Source organism: Spermophilus citellus, assembly GCF_964194105.1.
Source record: "Spermophilus citellus genome assembly, chromosome: 9".
NCBI classification, from domain to species: domain Eukaryota; kingdom Metazoa; phylum Chordata; class Mammalia; order Rodentia; family Sciuridae; genus Spermophilus; species Spermophilus citellus.
Window position 1 is genome coordinate 99,028,929 of NC_138191.1, and position 25,454 is coordinate 99,054,382.

General features: G+C 33.3%; 1 protein-coding gene across 17 annotated transcripts in view; it reads right to left on the minus strand.

Annotated features, from left to right (window-relative positions):
• The window catches only part of OSBPL9 (oxysterol binding protein like 9), a 147,302-nt gene that overhangs the window by 32,957 nt on the left and 88,891 nt on the right, over positions 1–25,454 (minus strand). For 4 of the 17 annotated variants that reach the window (XM_081306429.1, XM_081306415.1, XM_081306426.1 and 1 more), the window contains 6 exons: positions 19,234–19,317; positions 13,742–13,837; positions 12,733–12,780; positions 11,505–11,534; positions 10,540–10,590; positions 1,416–1,454 (listed from right to left, as the gene is read on the minus strand). In XM_081306429.1, the coding sequence (XP_081162555.1) occupies positions 1,416–1,454; positions 10,540–10,590; positions 11,505–11,534; positions 12,733–12,780; positions 13,742–13,837; positions 19,234–19,317 (348 nt within the window). Of the gene's footprint in view, positions 1–1,415; positions 1,455–6,852; positions 6,872–10,539; positions 10,591–11,504; positions 11,535–12,732; positions 12,781–13,741; positions 13,838–19,233; positions 19,318–25,454 lie in introns of those variants that run through there. The other 13 variants (XM_081306428.1, XM_081306430.1, XM_081306418.1 and 10 more) reach the window with 7 other exon arrangements.

A 25,454-nucleotide genomic window follows, 5' to 3' on the forward strand; every position in this document is an offset into this window, starting at 1 on the left:
ATAGTTTTGTCTTTTTGACATTATGTATATTAAAAGTATTCAATCTTATTGTCTTTGATAGAAAACAGTAACTATTCTACATTTATCTATGGTTCTTGGTCAATCAACTTCAGGTTAAAGTATGTAAAATTATATTCTATATACTGCTTTGAAAAATGTGCAGGAGTTTCAGAAGTTCAAACAAATAATCTTCAGGCCCTAATTTGTTAGGACATTAATGAAACTCATGCAAAATAATATAATGAACTATATATACATATAAGTACACACAGCTAACATTTATTGAATACTACGTGATCACTCTGTACCTTATAACATTTGAAGGCAGAACCTTTCAGTTTTCTTTATCAATAAGGAAAATAAGAATCAGAAAGGTTAAGTAACTTGCTTAAAGATCTCAGGTAGTAAGCAGTAGGGCTGTAATGTAAGTCCAAGCAATGTGGATCTAAGACATCATGAACAGTTCTTTTCTTCAAAATAAAAACTCTCAAAGAAAAATGCTTCAGTTCTTGGGCAAATGAATCAAATATGTTTGCTTTCTACAAGTTTAAATTTCCTCTGAGTATAAACTTGACAAATGCTCATAACTGCAAGTAATCAAACATTTTTGGTATGCTTTATAAAATCCTGTCCATTTTTTAACACAATTAACTTTGGCTTAGAGGGAAAGGACATGAAAATAACTGCCAACACAAGCTTCCTTAGGAGTAGTCTTTGGGGACCAGGAGTTACTGGAAACGAACACATACAGTCCTTTCCCATGAGGCTAACAATCTTCAATGATATCTCAGTAAGATATTATGTTGTATTTATTTCATGTAATTGTATTATATCACTAGGGCTCACACTTTGATCACAGAAACAGAAATTATACTGTATTTAATTCATATTTCAAAGATATTTTTTGTATTTTGCCTTCTTAAGAAATATGCAAACAACACAGATATCTAACTTCTGCTTTCCATTTTAAGCCAAATATAAAAATAACATGCTCATCCTTTCATAAACATGAGATGGTTGTGAAGATTTACAAAATGTTTCCAGATCTTAGACAAGCTGACATTTGTAAAGTTTCAGGGCAAAAAGAGAGGCTACTTCCTGCTTATGCCTTATTTAATTATAAAAGCTGTTTTCATACCATGATTAACCCATCAAGTAACACATGCAAAGTGATTCAATTGAAACCAATACTCAGAAATAATTTTAAGATTGTCATTTCCTCTCCAAATGATTGTTGAAAGATGGCCAACTTAAAGAGCTCACAGAAAATTGCAAGAGTTAATAACAAAAAGCAGTGAGTAAGTGAAAAAAGGAATTTGCGTTGAAAAATGAGTAGAAATTCAGGTTTCTCCTGACATGACTGGTTATAATGCTCTGCAGAAGTAAAAGGAAACAAAAGATTAGATTAAACTTACTATAATTCCATCTGCGTGCTTCTCTGCATTACTCTGGTCCTTTAGGAAAAATGTTAAGAATATTAACTTTATTCTTTTATTTAAGTAATCCCATGTGTACTTTTTCTACTAAGAAAGCTTATTTTACTACGTAAGCAATAGTGTTAGAATACTACAATGTATTACTACAATGTATGTACAAATTCCATTTGTACATTCCTAGCCAAACATAACTCCATTGCTAGCTACAAAACAATCAACATCAATAGCATGACAATTCATTTTCTACATAGACATTTTAATTAAGTTTGCTGAGGAAATAACCTATTAAACTGAAGTCGTAATTGCACTAACAATTAAAAGTGATGTACTAATTTAGGGTTGAAGATCCTAAATATTTCTTAGCTTAAACTTTATAGTCATTTATGCCAATCCCTACAATTCCCAAACTCTCACTGTACTTTCAAGGTGTGGCAATCACATACCCTGAAAAACTTGAAATGGACACAACTGCACATATTCGGGTTACTGGTGTCAGAATTAGACTATTACTTCCTAAAAAAAAAGTAATTGTTTTTGTTTCAGTAACCATAATTGCTATATCTGTACTATGATGATGTTGCAGCCAATACTTAATACCTGGCAAGCATTTTAATGTATATTAACTCATGTATTCCAACAACAACCCGATAATATAGGTTCTATTATTATTATTCCCCCTGACAGATGAGAAAACTGAAATAGAGGGAGCCAGGGTTCCAATACAATCAGTCTCATTCCAGAATTCATGCTCTTAACAAATAAGCTATTTTGGCTTGCCACTACAAGGATATACTTAAAGAGTGGGAAGGTGATGGAGTTGCCAACACACACTCATTCCTCATGTGGAAGGAACCTAAGAATTCATCTTATATATCTTGAACTCTTCAATCCTCTTCCTTCCCACTCTCCTGAGCGCCTCAGTGACCAACATGGATGCATACAGGAGGAATGAGCAATCTTTTGGGACTGTCTCATCCTCAAGAGATGAAAAAATACTTCCTGGACAAGTACTATATATATAGGAAGTAACCATCAAATATTTGGGGGAGAAAGTCTGTACTGAGAGAAATGTAGGGAAGAAAAAAAAAAACACCTTAAAAATGTTTAAAGGTAAGATGATTATTAAGATTGGTATATTTTTAGAATACTATGACCTAAAAAAACTATCTTTTTTGAATTTCTTCATGTCCATTTGTGTAAAATGGTTGCTACATTGCCCAGGCTGGCCTCAAATTTGCAACCCTCTTGCCTCAGCCCCCAAGAAGTGGTGATTAAAGGTGTATGCCACCACAATCTGCATAAAATTTAGTTTTTATTAATAAAGGGAAAACTGGGCTGGGGTTGTTGCTAAGTGGCAGAGCACTTGCCTAACGTATGTTAGGTACTGGGGTTGATTCTCAGCATCACATGAAAATAAATAAATGGCATTGTGTCCATCTACAACTAAAAAATATTAATAATAAAGGGAAAACTAATACTCTATCTTTTGCTTTATCTAAAGGTATAATAATATAAATGTAATACAAAAATAAAGACATCAGATAGACACAGAAATATAATAGTATTACTTCTATTAGATACCTTGGAGAGATTCCAAATATAAAGCCAAGAGAAACCAGGTTTTGGGTTGTCACAGTCCCCCCAACTCTTTTTTTTTTTTTTTTGGTAAAAGAATAATTCTCTAAAGCAGCAAACATAATCACAGGGGAAAAAGTTCACATTTTAGTATTATGCAGTTAATGTATTTAAACAAAATGCTTAAGGTTTTAACCGTAACCTATCTGGAAACTTTCAAGTTTTTTATTGTTGTTTTTCTTTGTGATACTAGGGATTTGCCCCCAGTGCCCCTGCATGCTAGGTAAGTGCTCTACTATTGAGTTATATCCTAGCCCTCTTTATTTTTTGAGGTAAGTTCTCAACTACGTTGCCCAGGCTGTCCTCAAACTTGTGATCACATTTCTGCTTCAGCATCCTAAGTCAGTGGGATTACAGGCAAGTACCACTGTTCCAAGTTTGAGTAGAAACTAATCTTTGGTTTTGATTTTAAACATAACAGCCAACCTATAGCTCATTTATTTGTGTTTTTTTTTTCCAGAAATCTATACACCAAAGCATCAAACAAGAGCAATCTGAAGACTTAGGATAATTTCTTTCAAGTATATGTGCAGAAAAGAATTAACATAGCAGTCCTGGAATGGCTCCTTAGAAAAACATGATTGCAAAACTGTCCTTTAAAGTTCCTACCAGCATAATTGGTTAGAGTGGCTCAACGTAGCTATGCTGTTTATGGAAGCACTAAGGTTTATGCTGAACACCCGATTTTCTTCTTTAAATCTGGAATGGTATTAAGTGTCAAGAGAGTGCATATGTGACAATCCTCCAATAAAATCTCTAGGCAAGGGGTGTCTAATGAGTTTTCCTAGGTAGATAACAAATCATGATTTGTTACTGGAGGAATTAAATACATCCTATATGACTCCACTGGGATAAGACTCTTGCTTGGTTTGCTCTGGACATTTCCTTGTGTCTTTTCATTTTCCTGATTTTGTAGTAGGTCACAGCTGCGAGTCCTTCTAGATAATCTCCAAACCCACAGGTGGTCTTGGGAACCCTTGGCATGATGCATGTATTTTACAAACCCCTGAAAGTACCTCCATTTTAATATTCTCATAATTCAAGTTGACATTTTCCCTTTTATTTGCACAACTAAGTTAACTATATATTTAAAGCACCCAAAGTTTCAGTAATTCTGAATACAAAGAAAGTTGAAAATAAATTACTGAAACTTACAGAGAAAGAAAAATGGAAAAGAAAGTGTCTTGCTTAGATAAAAATTTAATTGATTTTTGGTTTTCCTCTTCTAATTTCTAAATATTAGACTGATTTTCCAAAAGGCTTTCTTAGAATTATAAACATATGGTAGCTTAAAATGTCCAAAAATAACTCCATTTAAAACATTTTTTTTAAAGAGAGAGAGAGAGAGAGAGAGAGAGAGAGAGAGAGAGAGAGAGAGAGAGAGAATTTTAACATTTATTTTTTAGTTTTCAGCAGACACAACATCTTTGTATGTGGTGCTGAGGATCGAACCTGGGCGGCACGCATGCCAGGCGAGCGTGCTACCGCTTGAGCCACATCCCCAGCCCAAATAACTCCATTTAAAGGCAGAGACCAGGTTAGGGTTGTGGCTCAGCGGTAGAGCGCTAGCTAGGACAGATGAGGGCTGGGTTCGATTCTCAGCACCACATAAAAACAAGTAAACAATAACAAATAAATAAAGGTTAAATTCTTAAAAAAAAAAAAAGCAGAGATCGGGCTGGGGTTGTGGCTCAGTGGTAGAGCACCTGCCTCGCATGTATGATGCTTTGGGTTCAATTCTCAGTACCACATATAAATTAATGAATAAAATAAAGGTCCATAAATAATTTAAAAATATTTTTAAAAAAGGGCAGACATCATGTTCCCTACTTTTGAATCCACCTGGATTCAACATTGTGACTGTTATCTACCAACCAGTATAAGAGTAATGATTATTCTGACTTCTAAATGCCACAAACCTCTATCTTGTTTTATTGGAACCCTAGTACGCTGTGAGAAAGCCCAAGCCGTCATGAAAAGAACTATATGGAGAGGAACGTAACCCTCCCAACCCCACCCAACTTCTTAGCCATGTAAGTGAGCCATCTTGAAAGTGGATCCTCCAGCCTCTAATCAAGCCAAGGTTGAACAAGGCAGAGACAAGCCATGAAGCCTACCCAAAATGCAGAACTGTGCGGAAAATAAGTGACTAAGTTATTTTAAGACACTCAAAATTTGGGGTGAATTGTTAAAAGGCAATAGATTACTGACAAAGTATATCACATTTAAAACCAGCATTTCTTAGTACAGTTTAAGATAAACATCTAACATTTCCCCCCTAAAAAATTCTCGATTAGTAGCATATGCTACTCTAAATCAGTTATTATTTGAGTTGCCATTGTGGTTTATTTTTTAAGGCAGTGTCAAATATAAACCCACAGGCTGTTACATGCCTTACTATCAACCACTCCCATATAAATTCTAGGATTTTTGTTCTATTACACTCACTTTTCCCCTTTCTCCTTTCTTGTTTTTATTTTCTAAATAAACTACAAGTTGCCTTTTAATGGGTGAGGTAAAGCAAAATCTCAACCAGAGATTCTATTGAATTCAATATTAATTATTTTAATGAAACAAAGAAAGAGTCCAATGTTACTTCCTACTGGGACAGAAAAGATCCATTCTTTATAGGACATATCAGGGCACATAAAGGATTGCCTGGAGCCCTTAGTTTGGGCAATGATTTAGCAGATAAAACTACACATGACATACATATTTTCTCTACAATAGAAGAAGCTATAAATTTTCATAGAAGGTTCCATGTCAATGCTAATACTTTACAAAAGCGTTTTAAAATAACTAAGGAACAAGCTAGACAAATAATAAAACAATGTCAAAATTGTGTGACCTTTTTACCACAAGTTAATCTTGGAGTCAATCCTAGAGGATTGATACCTAACCATATTTGGCAGATGGACGTCACACACTTGCCAGAATTTGGAAAATTAAAATATTTGCATGTTACAGTTGATACTTCTTCTGGATTTTTGATGGGCTCCCTTCATGCCGGAGAAAAAACTAAAGATGTTATAGCTCATTGCTTACAAAATTTTGCCACTGTGGGCGTTCCAAAACAGTTAAAAACAGATAATGCCCCTGGTTATACTTCTACCTCTTTTAAACAATTTTGCTCATCATTTGGCATTACTCATATAACAGGAATCCCATACAATCCACAGGGACAAGGCATAGTTGAAAGAGCTCATCAAACTATTAGTCCCTTCATTCTTATACATGATGGTTATTCTCTTTTTTGAACATACCAGCATGACTTAGATCTGAAAATATGATAGTCAACAAAAACACGAGCACCACATAATTTTGGGAGACTTTTGACCATAATTATAAACTCTGGTATTTTTTAAACCATGTCCATCATTAAAAAAAAAAAAAAAAGAAACATATCCCCACCTCTCTAATGAGGCAATGTAGTCTAGTGAATGCCCTCTTAATTTTATGCTCATAAACTTCCTAATTATATGTTGAGAAGATATCAAAAGGGACTGGGATTCTGCATATTCATTCACAAGACAAAAAATAAACAAATTTGGGTCCCTACCTCATATCACAACACAAATATTAACTCAAAGTAGACTTAAAGAGCTAAAATTTAAAAAACATGGGAACAAAATCTGTGTGACATTAGATCAAGCTATGATTTCTTAGATATGCCAACAAAGACACAGCAATAAAAGAGACTGATAAGTTGGACTTCACCAAAATTAAAACCTTCTATACTTCAAAAGATACTACCAAGCAAGTGAAAAAAAAAAATACTTACAGACTTGAAGAATAAAATTTTATTTCTGCTAGAATATATATCAGCCTCAAAAAAGTTTAAATTAGTCAACTTCTTGGATCACTGTGAAGTCTTAGATGGCATTATCACCCTCCTTTATTAACCTGCCAATGAATAATAGTCCTCTAAAGTGGATATGACAATTTATATTTCCATCACTGGATAGAAGTTCTCCCATTTTTATTAAAATGTTATATTGTCACTTTAAATTTACCTTCCTAAATTTTTTTATATTTAAGAAATACTTAGGGCTCAATATGTCTGGTACTAAGAACATTACAAATAGTAATCCATTTAAATTTCACAATATAAGTAAGAGGTAGGTGTACTATTAATATCACTGTTTTACACAGAATATAAAGCAAAGCACAGAAAGGATAAACAAACTTGCTCTGGTGATGGAACTGATATCAAACTCATTCTGGGTCCACAGTCTATGTTCTTTAAGATTGTGCAATGTTGCTTCTTATTATTACTTTAAAACATTGTATCTTTTTTAAAAAATATTTTTAATTGTGGATGGACACAACACATTTATTTATTTATTTATTTATTTATTTATTTATTTATTTATTTATTTATTTACGGTGCTGAGGATCAAACCCAGTGCCTCACATGTGCCAGGCAAGTGCTCCACCACTGAGCTACAACCCTAGCCCCCAAAACACTGTCTCTTAATCACAGATCAGTTAACTGTTTAGGTTTGCCTAACGATTAACATATAAGAATTTTCTGGGCTGGGGTTATGGCTCAGTGGTAGAGCACTTACCTGGCACATGTGAGGCACTGTGTTCAATCCTCAGCACCACATAAAAATAAATAAAATACTGTGTCCACCTACAATTAAAAACAAAATTTCATCACAGCATAGTAAAGGCAGCTAAATGAAATGAATCATACCTATAGTGGAAATATAGGTATAAATATAAACCAAGCAATCATTTAAAAAATTATGCATTAGAAAAATCATTCATTCGGGGCTGGGGATGTGGCTCAAGCGGTAGCGTGCTCGCCTCGCATGCGTGCGGCCTGGGTTCGATCCTCAGCACCACATACCAACAAAGATGTTGTGTCCGCCGAGAACTAAAAAATAAATATTAAAAAAATTCTCTCTCTCTCTCTCTCTCTCTCTCTCTCTCCTCTCTCACTCTCTCTTTAAAAAAAAAAAAAAAGAAAAAGAAAAATCATTCAATTATGTGGCAGGCAAATATTAAAGATACTGAGAATACATTGTTATTATTGACTGAATGTCTATGCCCCCCTCCACCAAATTCCTATGTTGAAGGTCTAATCCTCAAAGTGGCTATAACTGGATACAGGCTTCTAAGGATTTAATTAAGGCTAAATAAGGTAAAAAACATGGGGCTCTGAATAAATAGGATCAGTATCCATAAAAGAAGAATGACCAGAGAACTTATGCTTTCTCTGTGTACATACATCAAGGAAAGACTATATGAATTTAAAGGGTGTCTCCAGACCAAAAAGGAAGCCCCCCCATCAGAAATGAAAAAGGTCAGAGCCTTGATCTTGAACTTTCAGCTTCCAAAATGAGAAATTTCTGTTGTTATCTATATTATTTTGTTATGGCAGCTCAGGCTGCCATAAGATTTGACTCTCATGTAGAGATAACATATAAACAAATATACTGTGTAAATTTGGTTAGTGATACAAGACCATGATTAAAAGAAACTAGTGGGAGTTAGAAATTATTTTAGGTAGAGGTGCCAGGGAGGTTTTTCCAAAGACATTTTATTTGGCAGAAATCTGAATCAAGTGAAATAAGGGAGTGGAGTCTGATGGAAATCTATGGGAAGTTCCCTCCAGGTGAAGGGAAAAGCAAGTAAAAATCCCTAGAACAGGCCAATGTTATTGAATGGTATGATTAAGCAAGGATAGGAGAAAAGAAGAGAGTAGTAATGGCTCAAATGGTATGTTATGCTAAGTAGTTTAGATTTCATTTCAAATAAAATGGAAAAGCATTTTTGATTAGGCAAGTAATATGGTCTGATTTACAATTAAATTAGGTTACAGACATACACAGTTCATATGGGCACAGGAGAGTTGTATTTACACATAAAAAAAACCCTTAATAATAAAACTTCCTTCTGAAATTAAATAAAAAGTCCAACTCCATTTATTTGGCCTGAATTACTCATTCTGAAGGACCTTGAAATGTAGGTCTATTGAGCTGGATGAAAATAGGTTGCATGTTCAGACTAAATTATAGAAAGTTCTAGAAAAGAGCTTTAATACGTTGAACCAAAACACACTTCAAAGAGAAGCACACCAAAAAATGTTCTTGATGAGTGGATAAAATGTGAAAAAGCTTGGAGTGAACTGTTGTACAGCTATCTAAAATCCTGAGTGGTTTCCAGAGATGACTCTAACAGGCCTACACACTGTATCACTTCTTCTTCTAACATCTTCCAGAGAAGGAAATATAAATGCCCTAAAATACCTATTCAACTACACACTTTTGGTGTAGTTTACTAGTTAAATATATACAGGTTTTGGGTAACTGTAGGCCTGCATTCACCCATGTAATTCAAGAGCCAAGAAAAACTAAACCAAAAATCTTACTCCTTTCATCCCTCCAGCCCTATCCTCCCTTCTTCTTAGCTTCAGAATAGATTCTGATCCACAAAAGTAGATGAAAAGTTTAGAGACATATAGGAAGCAGGCATAGTGGTCAAGAATATCTATAAGGTGAATGCAAGCCCTAAGTTCTGACACTTAAGTATGCTAATGTTGAGTCTTGCTTCAAAAGAAAATGACAATTCACTCCCCCTTTATCCTATAAGCATAATATCATTACTACTCAAACAAAAACTGATTGCCCTATCCCACTGCATCAATAACAGTGCTCAGAAAAAAAGTTTCCATAATTGAACAAACATCTATGTGTAACTGAGTAAGTAAAGCAGACCAACAATGAAAAACTCACATAAACATCATTTCTAACCTGTCCACTGAGCTATCTACCTATATTTTTAGCTGCAGGATAAAAATAGGTAGGAATAACAAGGGGAAAATCTTTTGTAAAAATTAAGCTCATTCACAAAAAATAAAAATTCTTTTGAAAAATTTAGGCAATCAATATTTAAGTAAATCTTTCAGAAAAGCAGACAATATACATAAAAATTTTAACCCACAATAATACAGAATATGTTTTGTTCCATGAGTAAAAACATCAATTAGAGCACTGGTTTCATTGATGTACTTCATTACTTAAAAAAAAAAAAAAAAAACCTATAGCAAACATAATTTTTAAAATGCCTGCATTATATTCTTTCTGCATTATGGATAAGAAAAATGACTGCTAAAATTTAATTCCCTTATATATTCTAAAAAAAAAAATCTTTTGAAAAAGATTTTGCAAAAGATGGCCTTGTTCCAACCTATAAAAATGGGTAAAAGGGAAAGAAAGGGTGAGTAATTCAAACGTGCTCCCTTCCTTCCCAACCACTGAGAAAAAGTGTTACCAGCACAGACACACATAAGTAAGATAACATCCAAACAAAACAGTTGTTCAATATCAGTAATTCCACAATTCAGTTTATCATAGAAAGGTAGTATTTCAGAACTTGAGTTTTGTGGTTATTAAAAGGAAAATTCCATTAGAATTTCTGAATCCATTACATGAAGGTAATCGAAAGTAAATTTACTTACTTTAGCAATCTGCAGCAACACAATGCAGTGTTTAATAGATTCTACCATGCTCTATAAAAACAAAACACGGATTTTAGGATCTTACTTCAAATAAAATGGTTGCATAATGTTGAAGCTTAAAAATACAAAAAATCAGTTCAAATGCGAAAGTCTATACTATATAAAAGATGCCCTCCTCTTGAGGATATCCCATGATTAGTCTGTCAGATAATGTCAGAAGGCTAGTACACTATATAAATCGAATCTCAATATATTTTAATTACAAGAGAATATACACAGGTTGAGCATTCCTAATCCAAAAATTAAAAATAAAAAATCTAGCTGGGTGCGGTGGCTCACTCCAGTAATCCCAGATGCTCAGGAGGCTAAGGCAGGAGGATCGTGAGTTCAAAGCCAGCCTCAGCAATGGTGACGTGCTAAGCAACTCAATGAGACCCTATCTCTAAAATAAAATACAAAATAGGGGTGGGGATGTGGCTCAGTGATTGAGTGCCCCTTAGTTCAAGCCCTAGTACCACCCACCCCCAAAAAAATAAATCCAAAATCTGTAACTTTTTGAATGTTGACAGGATGCCAGAGTATAAAATTCCATACTTGATACAATAATATTTTGTGCAAAAATATTCTCAAATCCAAAATACCCCAAATTAGAACTACTTCTGGTCCCAAGCATTTCGTATAAGAGATACTCACTCAACCTACACTAGTGAATGCATATTACCTTTTATCCAAGGATCTCAGGCAAGACCAGAAATAGATAAATTGGTACATCAAGTCAATTTCAATTACAGGGATTATTTTATTGGTTTAAATTCCTCTGGATGCTAATATAATTCTTAAAACATCCGTGTAAAAATCCATAGAAACTAAAGCCTCAATTGTTCTTATCAATATCAGCAACTTAATACAGAGATAACATATACAGCACCTTATAATACAGTCAGTTTATCAAACACATAACTTACATTTGTTGTTTCTTTGAGAGTTTCAATTTTCTGTGAAAAATAAGTTTAAACAAAAATAATTAGAGATATAAAAATACTAGTTTGTTTTTGCTGATTAGTCATAAAGAATTTTACTAGAAATGTATTCATTATTTTAAGCAAATGTAAAATTATGAAGAAAGTACTTGATTATATTTTTAAATCTAAACAGAACATTAAAATTAAAAACTCAAGACATTTTTTGGTTAAACCGTCTTAAATGGAATTCATGTGATTCAATTCAAGATTTGTAAGACTAATATAAAACATTCTATTCCTTTTTTGAATACAAGATTTTTTTTCTGTAGGTTTCATTATGTAATTTTAAAATGTTTTCTTTCAGAATCATCTTATCCTTTCCAAAACTGTTTTAAAAATGACAGTGGACTGGACTGACGAAATTTAGAATTAACGGTAGGTGAATTAGAACCTGAGTCACTACTATTAACAAGTCTTAAAGGGTCAAATGCAAGGATACAGTCAAAAAAAGGGAAAATAATAACAACAATGTTGCATCAAGAAGTCTAGCCAGCAGAGGGGAAAATACTAATTTAGAAAAGAGAAAACAACCTGGGGGCAGTGGCACATGCCTATAATTTCAGTACTAGGGAGGCCAAGGCAGGAGAATCCTGAGTTCGCAGGAGGATCGTGAGTTCAAAGCCAGCCTCAGCAAAAGTAAGGTGCTAAGCACCTCAGTGAGACCCTGTCTCTAAATAAAATACAAAATGGGGCTGGGGATGTAGCTCAGTGGTTAAGTGCACCTGAGTTCAATCCCTAGCACCCCCCACAAAAAAAGAGAAAACAATATGCAAACTACAAAGTAGACATCAGAAATCCAAGGATGGGAAGAACAGTAGAACTATAATTAAAGCATGTTTCCTTATATGTCAGTTGTTTGTTCTGACAATTCTTGCCCGTTTATTTATTTGTATCTGAAGTGACCATATGTATATTTAATAAAATATACTTTCCACCTTCAACACATTATATATGAGAGAACTTACAAAACAGGAATAATATTAAAGTTTTGTATACTAATCTTTTAATTACAAAATCATAACAAAAACTCACTAGAAAATTCCCATAAGGTTCACTGACAGTACTATTACAATAAGTCAATAATACTATCATAATAGTCAAAATACTGATTGGTGTATCTGTTATTTTCCAAAAGGTTTTTTTAAGTCAAAATCACGGTGATTTAAGTTACCTTTCTCTGTTCATCATCTTTACAGTTTTGAAGCTTGTCATCAAAAAGCTACAGGATTAAGAATTAAAAAAACAGGTTATAACATCAATCCACTTTAGTGCACTGTGTACAGTTCCTAAACACAGAAACAAAAATTCTTAAACATATTTCTTCCATAGATGATGTATATGCATTTTCAATACAGCATATATTTTTGGCATTGCATTAAGTTATGTTCCATCATGTGATTGACTGCAAACAGTAAAAGTCAATCATTCAGAACTACAAAGAAAACACACCACTCTTAAGAACTTAAAATATCAATTCAAACTCTGCTCTGTCTGCTTTGTCTCCCAAGTTTATCAACACTCCCTTTCTTCCTAAGACCTCTGCTTTTAATTCATTTTAAAGTAGAAATTAAAATAATTTTGTAAATAGTGGAACACTGCTTTTAATCTTTTCAAGCAGTATAATTAAACTTCCAATTACTTGGAGACCAATATTCCCCTAAATTGCAGTTTAATTATTTATCTTATTTGTATCTACTGGGAACTGAAGATGGGTGTAGAGAATACCTAGGAAGACAACATTAAACCTAGATCTGAATTTTCTAAATAAACAAATAAATAAATAAATAAGATAATTTACTCTGCAATGATAAAAGATAGATATCTAAGCTGTCTCGCCTACACTTTTCCCTAAAATTAAAAAAAAAGGTCTTAGAGACTGAGCCACTAAACCTTACCAGTTTCATAGAAATTTTAAACAGAATATGAATGTAAAATAAGCCAAGTCTTATTTTCTTCTAATTACATCTAGATATTTACCTTTTCCTTAATGACCAAAAAGCACATTATGTAAATATGCTCTTTACCAATATAATTAGATTAGATATAAATAAGTCAGCTTTAAAACTGCTGAAGAACCATATGAGGACTATAAATTTATAGCAAGAAAGAATTTTTACTCAAAATCAGACTCAGCAACATTATGTCTTTAAATCAATTCAATATATAAACTTATGTCATACCTTTAGTTGTTCTATCAAGATTTGTAGGTAAGCATCTGCCTCTGTTAGTTTCTTGTCAAAGTCTTGGACACTAGGAACAAATCCTGAATCCAAACCCTAGAGAAAAATAAAATTTGCAATAAATCTAGCAGTACCCAAGCAATGTTTAATAAAACAAAATATTTCAACCTTCATAAATGAAAACATTTTGTTTTTTAAAAAGAAATAGTACTTTTACAGAAATATTTGTTTTCTAAATTCTCCAAAAATAATGACACATCAACTTTCCTCTCAGCTTCAAGTGCTACTCTAGTCTCATCAATTACATGTGCAAATGGCCAAATGAAGATTTAACCTGCTCTTTAGAATCAACTTTTTTTTTAACCCCAACAACCCATAATTGGCTCTCATTCACCACAAGAACAACAGTGACTTAGCTAAAGAAACATAAAAACTACCTAGAATACTATTTACCCATTTTGTTGTTGTTGTTCAGTACATTCCTCTATTCCCTTAATCTTAACTTCATATTCTCACTGTTTAGTTCTCCCATTCCTTAACATTCTCCATCAACTCTGTATCTCCCTTATTTAAAAAAGAACCTTAGGGGCTGGGACTATAGCTCTGTGGTACAGCACTTGCCTAGCACTTGTGAGGCACTGGGTTCCATCCTCAGCACCACACAAAAATAAATAAAATATAGGTATTGTGTCTATCTACAACTAAAAATTCCTTTTTTACAGTTATTGTATTAAAATTTTAAAAAGAACTTTAAAATCCTCGCTTCTTCTAACATGCCCCTTTCTAAATGAAAGTGACAAAACTTCTCTCCTAATTAAGTTCCCTACTTACTTCCACCCTTGGCACGAACACTACACTCTGGACATGGTGTAAATGTTTACTTATTTAGAGGACCCACTTATTTCTCAGTTTAAAAATTCAGCCATGGTATGTTCTACTTTTTGTCACATAAACTTTAAATTCCAGGAGAACATGAATTTCTATGTTTTAACTTCACTCAAAGGTTCTTAATCAGCTCTGCCTGAAAAACACATCAATCCTAGGTATAAAGAACAAAACAGTTGGAGAAAACAACATTATCAGCTTACCAAATATGCATGCCCAGTTGTCACATAGTTAAGCAGGGGAATAGGATAAGGAAATATTACTGCCAGAATCCTAACCCAAGCCAGGCTTGGTGGCACACCCCACAAGCCCTAGGGACTTGAGGGCTAAGGCAGAAGGATCACAAGTTCCAGGTCAGCCTCAGCAACTTAGCGAGACACTCAGCAACTTAATGAGACCCTGTCTCAAAAAAAATTTTTTAAGTATTTTTTAATTGTAGTTGGACACAATGCCTTTATTTTTATGTGGTGCTGAGGACTGAATCCAGCGCCCTGCATGTGTTAGACGAGCACTCTACTGCTGAGCTAACTCCAGCCCTTGTCTCAAAAATTTTTAAATTAAAATTAAAAAAAAAAAAGGACTGGGGTTGTAGTTTCTCCCATAGTTCAGTGGTAGAGCACCTTCTGAATTCAATCCCCAGTACCCCCCCCCAAAAAAATAAAGAGTCCTATCCCAACTACATAACTCCGTATACTAAATGGGTGAATATAGGAGGAACAGCTCAGCATACCTATCTCAAAGTTGGCCTTTTCTTATCTTCCCTTTCAATCAAAAAATTGATTCTAAATGAGCTCATTTTCACATTTCCCACAATATAGTAAACTGAGGTTAAAGTTTATATTACAGCAATACTTTGTACATATAACACTTTGTACATATAACACTTCTATTAATAGTATTAAAGCATTTCACAGCCATTATCTCAAAACAAATTGAGATGGCTGGGTCTTATGGAAAAGACAGTGGGTTGGCAAACCTAGTTTCTAATTTTGGCTCAGGCCCTAAAAAGGCACCATGACTCTCTATCTAACCTTCTGTCTTCTTTCTACCTCCTCCTCCTATTATTATTTTGGCAGCTATTACATATACCAAAGACAATGACAGCCAACACTATCAATTATTACTCTTGCTATTGTTGTTATTCTCAATCTAAAAATCGGATTCTGAGCCAAAACTTAGAATTTTACTAAGTCCTGTTAAGAATGTGGTAGGAAAAAAAAAAAAAAACAACGTGTAATTCTTTTGTTTTTCAAAATTCAAAGGTAATAAATCTGCCTATTCGTATTTTCACATATATGTAAAAAAAACTGCTTGAACCAGTATATATGTGATATTATATATGAAAAAAGCAGTTTAAGAACAAAAAAATCATAACAAACAATGTACACACAATCTAGATATATTTATAAAATTTGGTTAAAGATCTTCATTTTTTAAATAGATAATCTAAAGAACTTTCTATTAGAAACATTTGATTTGTCAAGTATAATAAAGATGAAGAAAAGGAAGGATAAACATATAACATTTCATGGATATTAGAGTAGAAGGGAGATATTTCTTTCCCTGTTATCATGCTACAGAAAAATTAGAAGGAATGCTTGGCCTGGCTTTTGTTTTGTTCTGTTTTTCACAGAATATTATAACATAATTATCAATGATTTAACTAAAATCAGCTAAATACATCATTCTTGCTAAATATTTTAAAAGATCAACAACATATTCATAAGTGAAAAGGTGAGGCATCTACATGAGAGGGGAAATATAAACTTGACTCCCTTTTGAAACCATTTAGAATTACCACTATAAAAATCTGATTAACATATTCTATTGAACAAATCACTATTAGATTAAAAATCTTCCAGGAAATAAAAAGAAACAAATTTACATTACCTCAATCTGAATCCTATAATTCTTTAAAAATGATCCTTTGATGTTGCTAGAATCATATATGAACCTCACTCATTTCTCCTCTCAATCCTGAATCTGAAAAGTCTTCCGAAACTTTCCTTTACCTTAAGAATAATCTCCATGCTTTTCAATATCCAATATACAAAGATCTACTCACCAAACCATTTTTCTTCAGGTAATGTACAATGGAAAGTTTCATAATGACAGTTATCAGAATTGGCCTAACCTCTTTTGCATAGTAATCCATAATTCTGCATGTACTCAAAAAGAAAATCCTTTTAACTCTTCTACAATTGATAACATATACAAACTTATCAAAAAAACTTATAATTAAACTGTTTAATAAGAATGTACTAGAAAAAAAGTATCACAAGTTTCATTATCTGTCACCTACTCTAACTTCCCATTCACAGAAGTTACTTTTATAATGTCTTTGAGTCTCTAGTCTTCATTTGAATATCTCTTGAGATGATAGAGACTATTTCATAAAAATTATCTTGAATTATCTGTTCCTCTTTCCATTCAACATTTAGAACACTGAGGCACTGCATTTAATCATAATAATCCTTTTCAATGGAGTTTTATTTTTAAACAGGACTAATACAATCCTTTATCACACTGAGGGTGTTCTGTCTTCCCCTTAAAAGAACTGAGAACAGGGAAGGACTGCACACTTCTTGAGATCAAGTAGTCTGACATACATTCTACATATACATTCTAATATTCTGGTCATGTTTTATGGTTACAGTTAACGGTTGATTTCTCTAAAAGATTATATGAAGGGCAGGTATGTACCATTCAGTCATCACTGCATCCTCCAGTGTTAGCTCACTGTTGCAGTGTTAAATGAACACATGCAGCCTGGCTGCAGCATCTGGCAACTGTCAATCACAATACCAGTCTTCCCCTAGTTTCTTTTGCATTTCTGTTCTGATTCTCTTTTCCTTTCTCTGTTCCCTCCCTTCTTTTCTCCTCTATCCATGTTCTTCAGCAGTTAACTGAAGTGATTATGTTAAATTGTTGGCAATCAGGACCAAAGAGGTTATTGCTCCCTAATTTGTGTCATAGCCTATAAAGTGACAATTTCTATAGGGATTCACTTACAGTTTAAAAACTGCAATTATAGGGAAATAAATACGAATTTTCTTCATTTAACAAGAAATTGAGATAGAAAAACTCCATAGAAATTAAATTTCAATCTAATCATAAAAATTAGAAATACATATAAAGAAAAAACCCCACTTATGGGTTAATATACTAAAAGCAAAATAGTCTCTAGCTTTCAAGAGTTCTTTGCTAATAAAGAAAACTAAGGGGCTGGGATTGTGGCTCAGCAGTACAGCGCTCACCTAGCATGTGTGAGGCATGTGTGAGGCCCTGGGTTCGATCCTCAGCACCACATAAAAATAAGTAAATAAAATAAACATATTGTGTCCAATTACAACTAAAAAATAAATATTGAAAAAATTTTAAAAAATAAAGAAAACTAAAATAAATACATAGTCATGGTGAATAACAGATAATTCTTTATCAGTCATGATCTACACATCCAGTTTAACATATATAGAGAAAAGAGAGAAACATACATCAAGCCCAATCTACAGGAACCGCTTTTCTCAGAAAGGACTTAAAAGCTAACAAATCAGTAAAAATTAAATCAATTCCTGATAAATTACTTTAGCTGGGACACTAAACACTATTTAAAATGTATACTTAAAAAAAGAGAGAGAGAGAGAGAGAGAGAGAGAACTGCAAGGGAAGTCCTTAAAACTGCCTGAAGTACATGCAAAGCTGCTTTGGAGAGATACTCCCTTAAGTAAAACTTCACAGGAGACAACTTTTGAGACAGGCAGTAAAAGCTTTTTAAGTAATTCCTGTTAACAGAGGAAGAGAAATGACACTGGAAGTAAACGTCATTTAGGGTCTTCTTGAGATCAGAATCAGGAAATTAAGAAATTTATGGTTAACTTTTGTAACAACAGGAAGGCTTAGTAATAATATTGTTTAAAGAATTTCACAAGCAAGCCACCATGGTGCACCCCTGTAATCCCAGCTGTTTGGGAGCTAATACAGGTAGGAGGGTGGGAAATTCAAAGCCCGTCTTTAGCAACTTAGCAAGACCCACCTCAAAAAATAAACTATCTCAGTGGTAAAGTGCCCCTGGGTTCAATCCCCAGTACCAATAAATAAATAGATAGATAGATAGATAGATAGATAAAATTATAACAGGTGAGAATTTTCATATCAAATCTTACTTCTCAGTGAAAACTTAAAAGAACTAAGTACTCTATCTGCAGTACTTTCTCTTAATCACAGGACAAAAAAACATATATAATATGTTGCAAAAAGAGGAAGGAAAATACTGTAAGTCTCAAAAAACTTTAGAATAACAAGAAAACAGGGTAAGCTGTCAGTAGTAGAACTGTAAAAGAAAAAAAAACAGCTTAAAAATTCAACAAAGATAAAATACAAAAGAAAACAACCTCAGTAAAAAATAAATGACATGGATATGAATAAAAGTAGATGATTTCTTGAAATTAGTAAAAAACATAACTCATATTTAATGATAACTTTACAAGAATGCCACTTTGATTAAAATATAAGTTATTTGGAAAGTTTCTGTTAACAATTAGCAATTTGAGATGACATGCATCACAAATAAGCTTTCATCTAATGAAAGAAGTATAGGATATACTTACAATTGAATCACTTACAATTATTTTTGAAAATTCAAGAACTGGAGAGATACCAGAAGACTGGAAAAAAGCAAGTGTAGTACTGATCTTCCATAAAGGTAAGGAAAAGAGAGAATAGAAAGTTACCATACTGTGAGTCTGAATCAATAATCAAGTAAAGGAAAAATAAGAGAAAATCTGTAACTATACAGAGGAAAAACAGGTACATAAGCAGCAAGTAACAAGTTAAAAAACAAAACATTATGCCAAATTCATTGGCTTTTCTGTCCCTTTGAAATTTAAGTTAGCAAATTAAATTTTTAAAGAAATAAAACCATGTTGTCTCCCTATCAGATGTCTTAAAAGTTGGTTTAATGATGAAAAAAGTATGTTAAAAAATCAGAAATACTAACAAGATCACAATTTTAAGTGAGGCTTGCTAATCTGTGATTTCCCTAGATAACTGAACATTTTGAAACATTTATAATCCCTATTTATCCCTAAGATTTATCCACTTCAGCTAAAGGAAAAATAGGAATTAAAGATAACAGAGAAATTCTGAGGGAAAAAATTTCTACCTAATTTTAATCCTAAAGATTAATACTCAACTATCAGTTCATTTGGAATAAAATTATCAATTTGAAAATGTCCATAAAATTGAGCCTAGTATTAAACCGTATTCTCCACAGTACCTTCAGAGAAGTACTTTCCATTAAGTCAGTGCACTGACAATCCAAGGCTTCAAATTAAATTCTCTATTATCAATACGGTAGCTCTAGGTATCTTACCAAAAATTGCTGGGTTTTCCAAGAATGCCTAAAAAGTGAGGTCCCCCCCCCCAATAGTTTGAGTAAGCAGTCTTAACACCATGGATTCACCATGGATACCTATTAAAATTTTTTATAGTATTAGGTATCTTGCTAGACACTTTACATTTTCTCCTTTCATCATCACAACATAGTAGACAGATACTGCTTATTACTCAAATCTTCCAGCTAGATTTTTTTTTTTAAAGGGATTCTAACCTAGTCCTCTGGCTTCAAATACATTACACTTTTCTATTAAATCAATGAAATTTGAAAAGAGTTCTTATAACATAAGGGTACAAAAACATAACTTGAAAATTGCCTCAAGGAGTTTAAGATATTAAAAATGAGCACAAGGGCTGGGGTTGTGGTTCAGTGGTAGAGCGCTCGCCTAGTACTTGTGAGGCCCTGAGTTCGATCCTCAGCACCACATGAAAATAGATGAATGAAGCAAAGGTACTGTGTCTAACTACAACTAAATAATAAACATTTTAAAAAATAAAAAATAAAAATGTGCACAAGCTTTAAGGTTTGATCTAGTTTTGCACGCTGAGTCTGCAACTTCCTAATAAATTACCTGTGTGCTCTAGCCAAATCACTTTTTCTTTCTCCATTTTCTCCAGAATAAGATAATATAATAACAAAAACCATTTGAGGTTTCTAGGCAGAAGAAATGGGGAAAATATGTGTAAAGTAATACAATAGTAGGTATTCTACTTCCCTTTATAATTTGGAGTCTCAGATCACCCGGATTCACCACTATAATCCCAAACTCCACACAGTGTTTAACATAAAGAAGTCACAAAGGATACTGGTTGAACTTAAAAAAAAAAAAATCAGCTAATACTATAAACCACGTGCAATTTTTCAGAGATACACAATCAAGAAAAGGATAAAAGCACTAAGTTAAATTGTATTTAGCGTCTCCTTAAATAGGAAATGAAACATTAAGTTGATGAACTCTGAAGATAATAGATAATGATAGTAATAAAATAAGGTATGAGCAACAGACAAAACAAGTGATGAAATGAATGCTATCTAGAAATCAGATGAGAAAAAATATCTAATATGAGATACAGAAAAGTATTGGTTATTTTACCTAAAATTATTACCTTGAAAACCAAGAGTCAAACAGTATAAAGAAAGCCTATTTTTTCCTTAAGACTATCATCTCTGAAAAACTAGAATTGCTTTTTGATTTAAATTTACAAAGAAAACAGTTTATAGGTAGTTGTTTCTGTCTTTTAGAAATCTACTAACAAATCTGAATTGCTCTTATAAATGTGACAGAAATAGGGTGCTTTGCCAAACAGAAATCAGGTACAGACACTAGCTAAACTTCATGAATTTCAATCATTACACCAAGTCTTAGCACAACTCTTACTCTTACTCACCTATTGCTAAACTCTTACATAACCCTTGGACTTGTGAAACAAAAAACAGCAGTGACTCCGTAAAGTGATTTGGTTACTCAAGCAACTGGACAACAGAAGTCTGAGATTTGTAGCATTTTCCTCTATTGAAATCACTGGCAGCTTTTTTTTTTTTTTTAAAGATTCTCCCAGTTTATTTCAACAAAGCAGTATAAAAAGCAACTAAATAAACAAAACAAAACAAAAACCTAAAGTCTATAAATAGGATGACCATACACATGTTTGCATAGGACAGTCTTTATGCCTGCTATCTAGGCAAAATTATTATTAGCAGCCTCCTTCACTCTCAAAAGTGTTCCCATTTAGACAATAAAGTACCTGGTTACCCTCTATCATAAGAATGTAACTGGCATTTTCAACATATAAATATCATGAAAAGCATTAAGATTCTGAGTATTCAGATATAGCAAATTATCTTTAAAGAAAAAAATCTTAAATATGAGTTTACAGTGTCTGAATGCAGAAAGCAAACTATAGAAATTAAAAAAAAATACCAGAATTCTATTGATAATGAGTACTTACATAACATTAGAGACACAAGTAATATTAAAGCTGCATTTTTAAAAAGCTATTTGTTATACACTAGAAGATACATTTTTAAAAGGTTATTTACACACACACACACACACACACACACACACACACCACATGCTGAAATAAAACATGAACCAAAACATAAAATGCTGTTACTCCAGAGCAGTGGGATTGAGGACTGGGAGCATTTAAGAGACTCTTTGTTTCTACTATTTATATTCATGTTTAATTTTTTCTAAGTACACATTTTCAAAATATGTTAAAGAAATAAATGTGGCAATACTGACAATGCTCAAAAACCTTTCCAAGTATGTAGTATAAAATGTAGTATAAAAAAATTCAGGTGTGCCAGGCAAGTGACCTGCCATAGCCCCAGCTGTAACATCATTTAAAGGTAAAGTACAAGGCAATAAAAAGTACTTAAAACTTAGCAATCACCACTATACTGAAATAAATGAAATGGTGAGAAGAAAAATGGCCAGTAAAACAAAGCATAATACCTAACTTTTTTTTTCCATACCCTTCCTGCCAACAACATGAGCATGACTCAACATTCAAGAAAGCAATCTCAGGAAGAACAAAAACATCTACTACATCACATCACCTAACAAAGTACTGTTTTGACCATGTGGTATTTGGCAGTCAACCAAAGCATTTCTTCTGAGACACTTTAGTTGATCTGGCTACTTGCAAAATCTTTCTTATGTCATTCTAGTATCTAAATTAAATTCAGTAGCTTACTAGTATGGAATTAAAAAAAAATACATTCTTCCCTTCCCCAACCTCAGATTAACAGCTATTAAAAGACTTTAGAAAGTCTATTTTTAACCATCTACCAAATATAAATGCTTTAGGAAAGTTTCCAGGAAATCTAGTCTATGTATAACTAGGAAAAATTAAACATGTAAATCTTTAAACTGAGAATTTTAGTAGTTAGTTCGAGCTTTGAAATAACTGCAGAATTCTCATAGCATAATACTTGTTGGAAATTTGATTATGTTTTCCAAAACAAAACCTGATTTATCTAACAAAACTAGATCTCTTTACAGCAAATATAACAAATCAACAAATTAATGCCAGAGGAGAGCTAACATGACAAAGGAGTCAGACTAAAACAAGGCTTATATTTCACACAAACAAAACAAAAACAATCCTGAACTGAAAAGAACAGGTGGTTCTACAAGTGTTCTGGCACCTTATCCCTTAAAATTACATATGTCAAAGTTGTTTTTATATATCTGATTTTAGCTGCCAATGAATGTCGCATGAAAACACAGGCACATTTTTGATAGTTATTAAAAGTGTATACGAAATTTCCCTGATTTAGTTCAATTATTGTCAGAAACCTATCAAGATGATCTGAAACAGGACTAGAATGAATTGCAACTTGCCTGACAGGTTTTCGTTTTTGTTTTTTGTGTGTGGTGCTGGTGATTGAACCCAAACACTCACACAATAGGCAAGTGCTCTACTACTGACCTACATCCTCAACCCAGTTTACTATTTAAACATAAAAAAGTTTCCAAGAACTATAAGTTCTCGCAGATTATAAACCAGAGTATTCATGATAAAAATCATAAATCACACACTTAGTTATTACAAAAAGATTTACTACATTACAAGTATGAATGTTGAATTTTTATGGCTAACGAAATTTTTAAAGAAAAAAAAAGAAAGATTAGGGAAAAAATATGGAAATAAACTGCAGTACAATGAGGAGGAAGATCAGGCAATGACAATCATCTCATCCCTCTAAAAGCTCATTCTCTCTGGCCAAATCTTAGGAGCACATTTTTATACATACTACTCTGGGTATAGAATTCAGTGTTACAATAGTTACTTTCTCATTGGGCATCTCCTATGACTATGGCTCTATGTTGGCCATGTTGGGAATGCCAAGGTGAAGCAGACAGTGATTTTGTCTTAAAAGAGTTTCAATCTATTAGAAGACATAAACATCTGTCTACAAATAACTGATTTGAGCAAGGTAAAATAAATGATAAAAGAAAGGCACTAGAAGATTTAAGGAGAAAGTTATAAGAATAAGAAAGATTTCTGAGAGGTGGCATTTGACAGTGCAGGATTTGGACAGAAATGGGGAAGAAATATTACAGCAGTGGGCCATGGCAGAAAACAGCATTATCAGATGAAGTGTTTGAACATTTCTTTAATAAAGTGACTGTAGAAGTGATTGTAGGGCTAAGGAAACAAGGGATGCTGAAGACCCCAGGAATAAGGGAGCAGCAGGAAGCCTTTACTACTCCTATTCTGAAGTAGCAAGGAATAATGTTATCATGGGCCAATCACAGGAGGAGCTACTCAGTGTATACTGCAGCTGTAGGACAGTCACTGCTAAAACTGCATCAAAGCAGGGAGGTTCTCTTTCTTTTAACCTTCCATCTTCTGTTGCTGCCTCCCATTGACTAAACCCAAACAGAAGCCTAAGGACAAAGGACACCAGGTGATACAGGCTGTAAAGTTCAGGCTCCTGGAGCATAGAACAAAAAGCAGAAAATGAATCTGTAAGAAAGTGGAGAATAACCAGAAAGGATATACTCCCAGACTAAAGGGCTAGTATAAACTCAAAGAGAGGTTAAAAAACACAAGACCAGGGCTGGCATGTGGCTCAGTGGTGGAGCACTCGCCTTGCATATGTGAAGCACTGGGTTCGATCCTCAGCACCACATAAAAATAAGTAAACAAAATAAAGGTACTGTGCCCACGTATAACTAAGAAAATATTTTTTAAAAAAGACCAAATGAAGAATAATATTCTTTTAGAGACATATAAGATGGTATTTTTCAGATCTGGATGCTGACTTTGAAGGAAATCAAAATTAGTAGCTGAACTGGGGAAAGTACTGGGGTTTAAGAAGCAACACATGCAGATCCACCAGAGCAGCACCTTGACACTTTCTAGATATAACAACAAAGCAAGCATCATCTAGGCTTAAGTCCTAGAAAGTAAGGGTCTTCCTGTGTGACTCTGAACAAATCATTTGGCTTCTCGGAAACTCCTACTTCCACTATTTAAAAAAAAAAAAAAAGGAAATAAAAGAGAAGGGGGAAAAAAACAGAGACTGAATTCTGAATTCGAACTTTTAAGATTTCTTCCACTTTTAGGATTCTGTGAAAGGAGTATCTCCAGGTAAACAACCTTATTCACCCAGAGAGTAAATACCTCTGGGGTCTACTTATTCATCTTAGAAAAATTATTTTAATTTAAATAAAGATAGTAAGAACTTGTAAGTTGCGACCACATCCTCTTTGGTATGATAAAAAATGTTAAAACTCAAGCCAACTACCATTTAGTGTAACCTAGAAACTAAGGGAGAAAGACTAAAGCAATCAGATTTAAAAAACATTCTCAGGAATGCAGAGAATGCAAAGAAACAATGGGGTAAAGCAGAATAACTTGGTTGAAGTGGCACATTTTAGAAAAAACAAAATAAGTTCCTCAGTCAATATAGTAA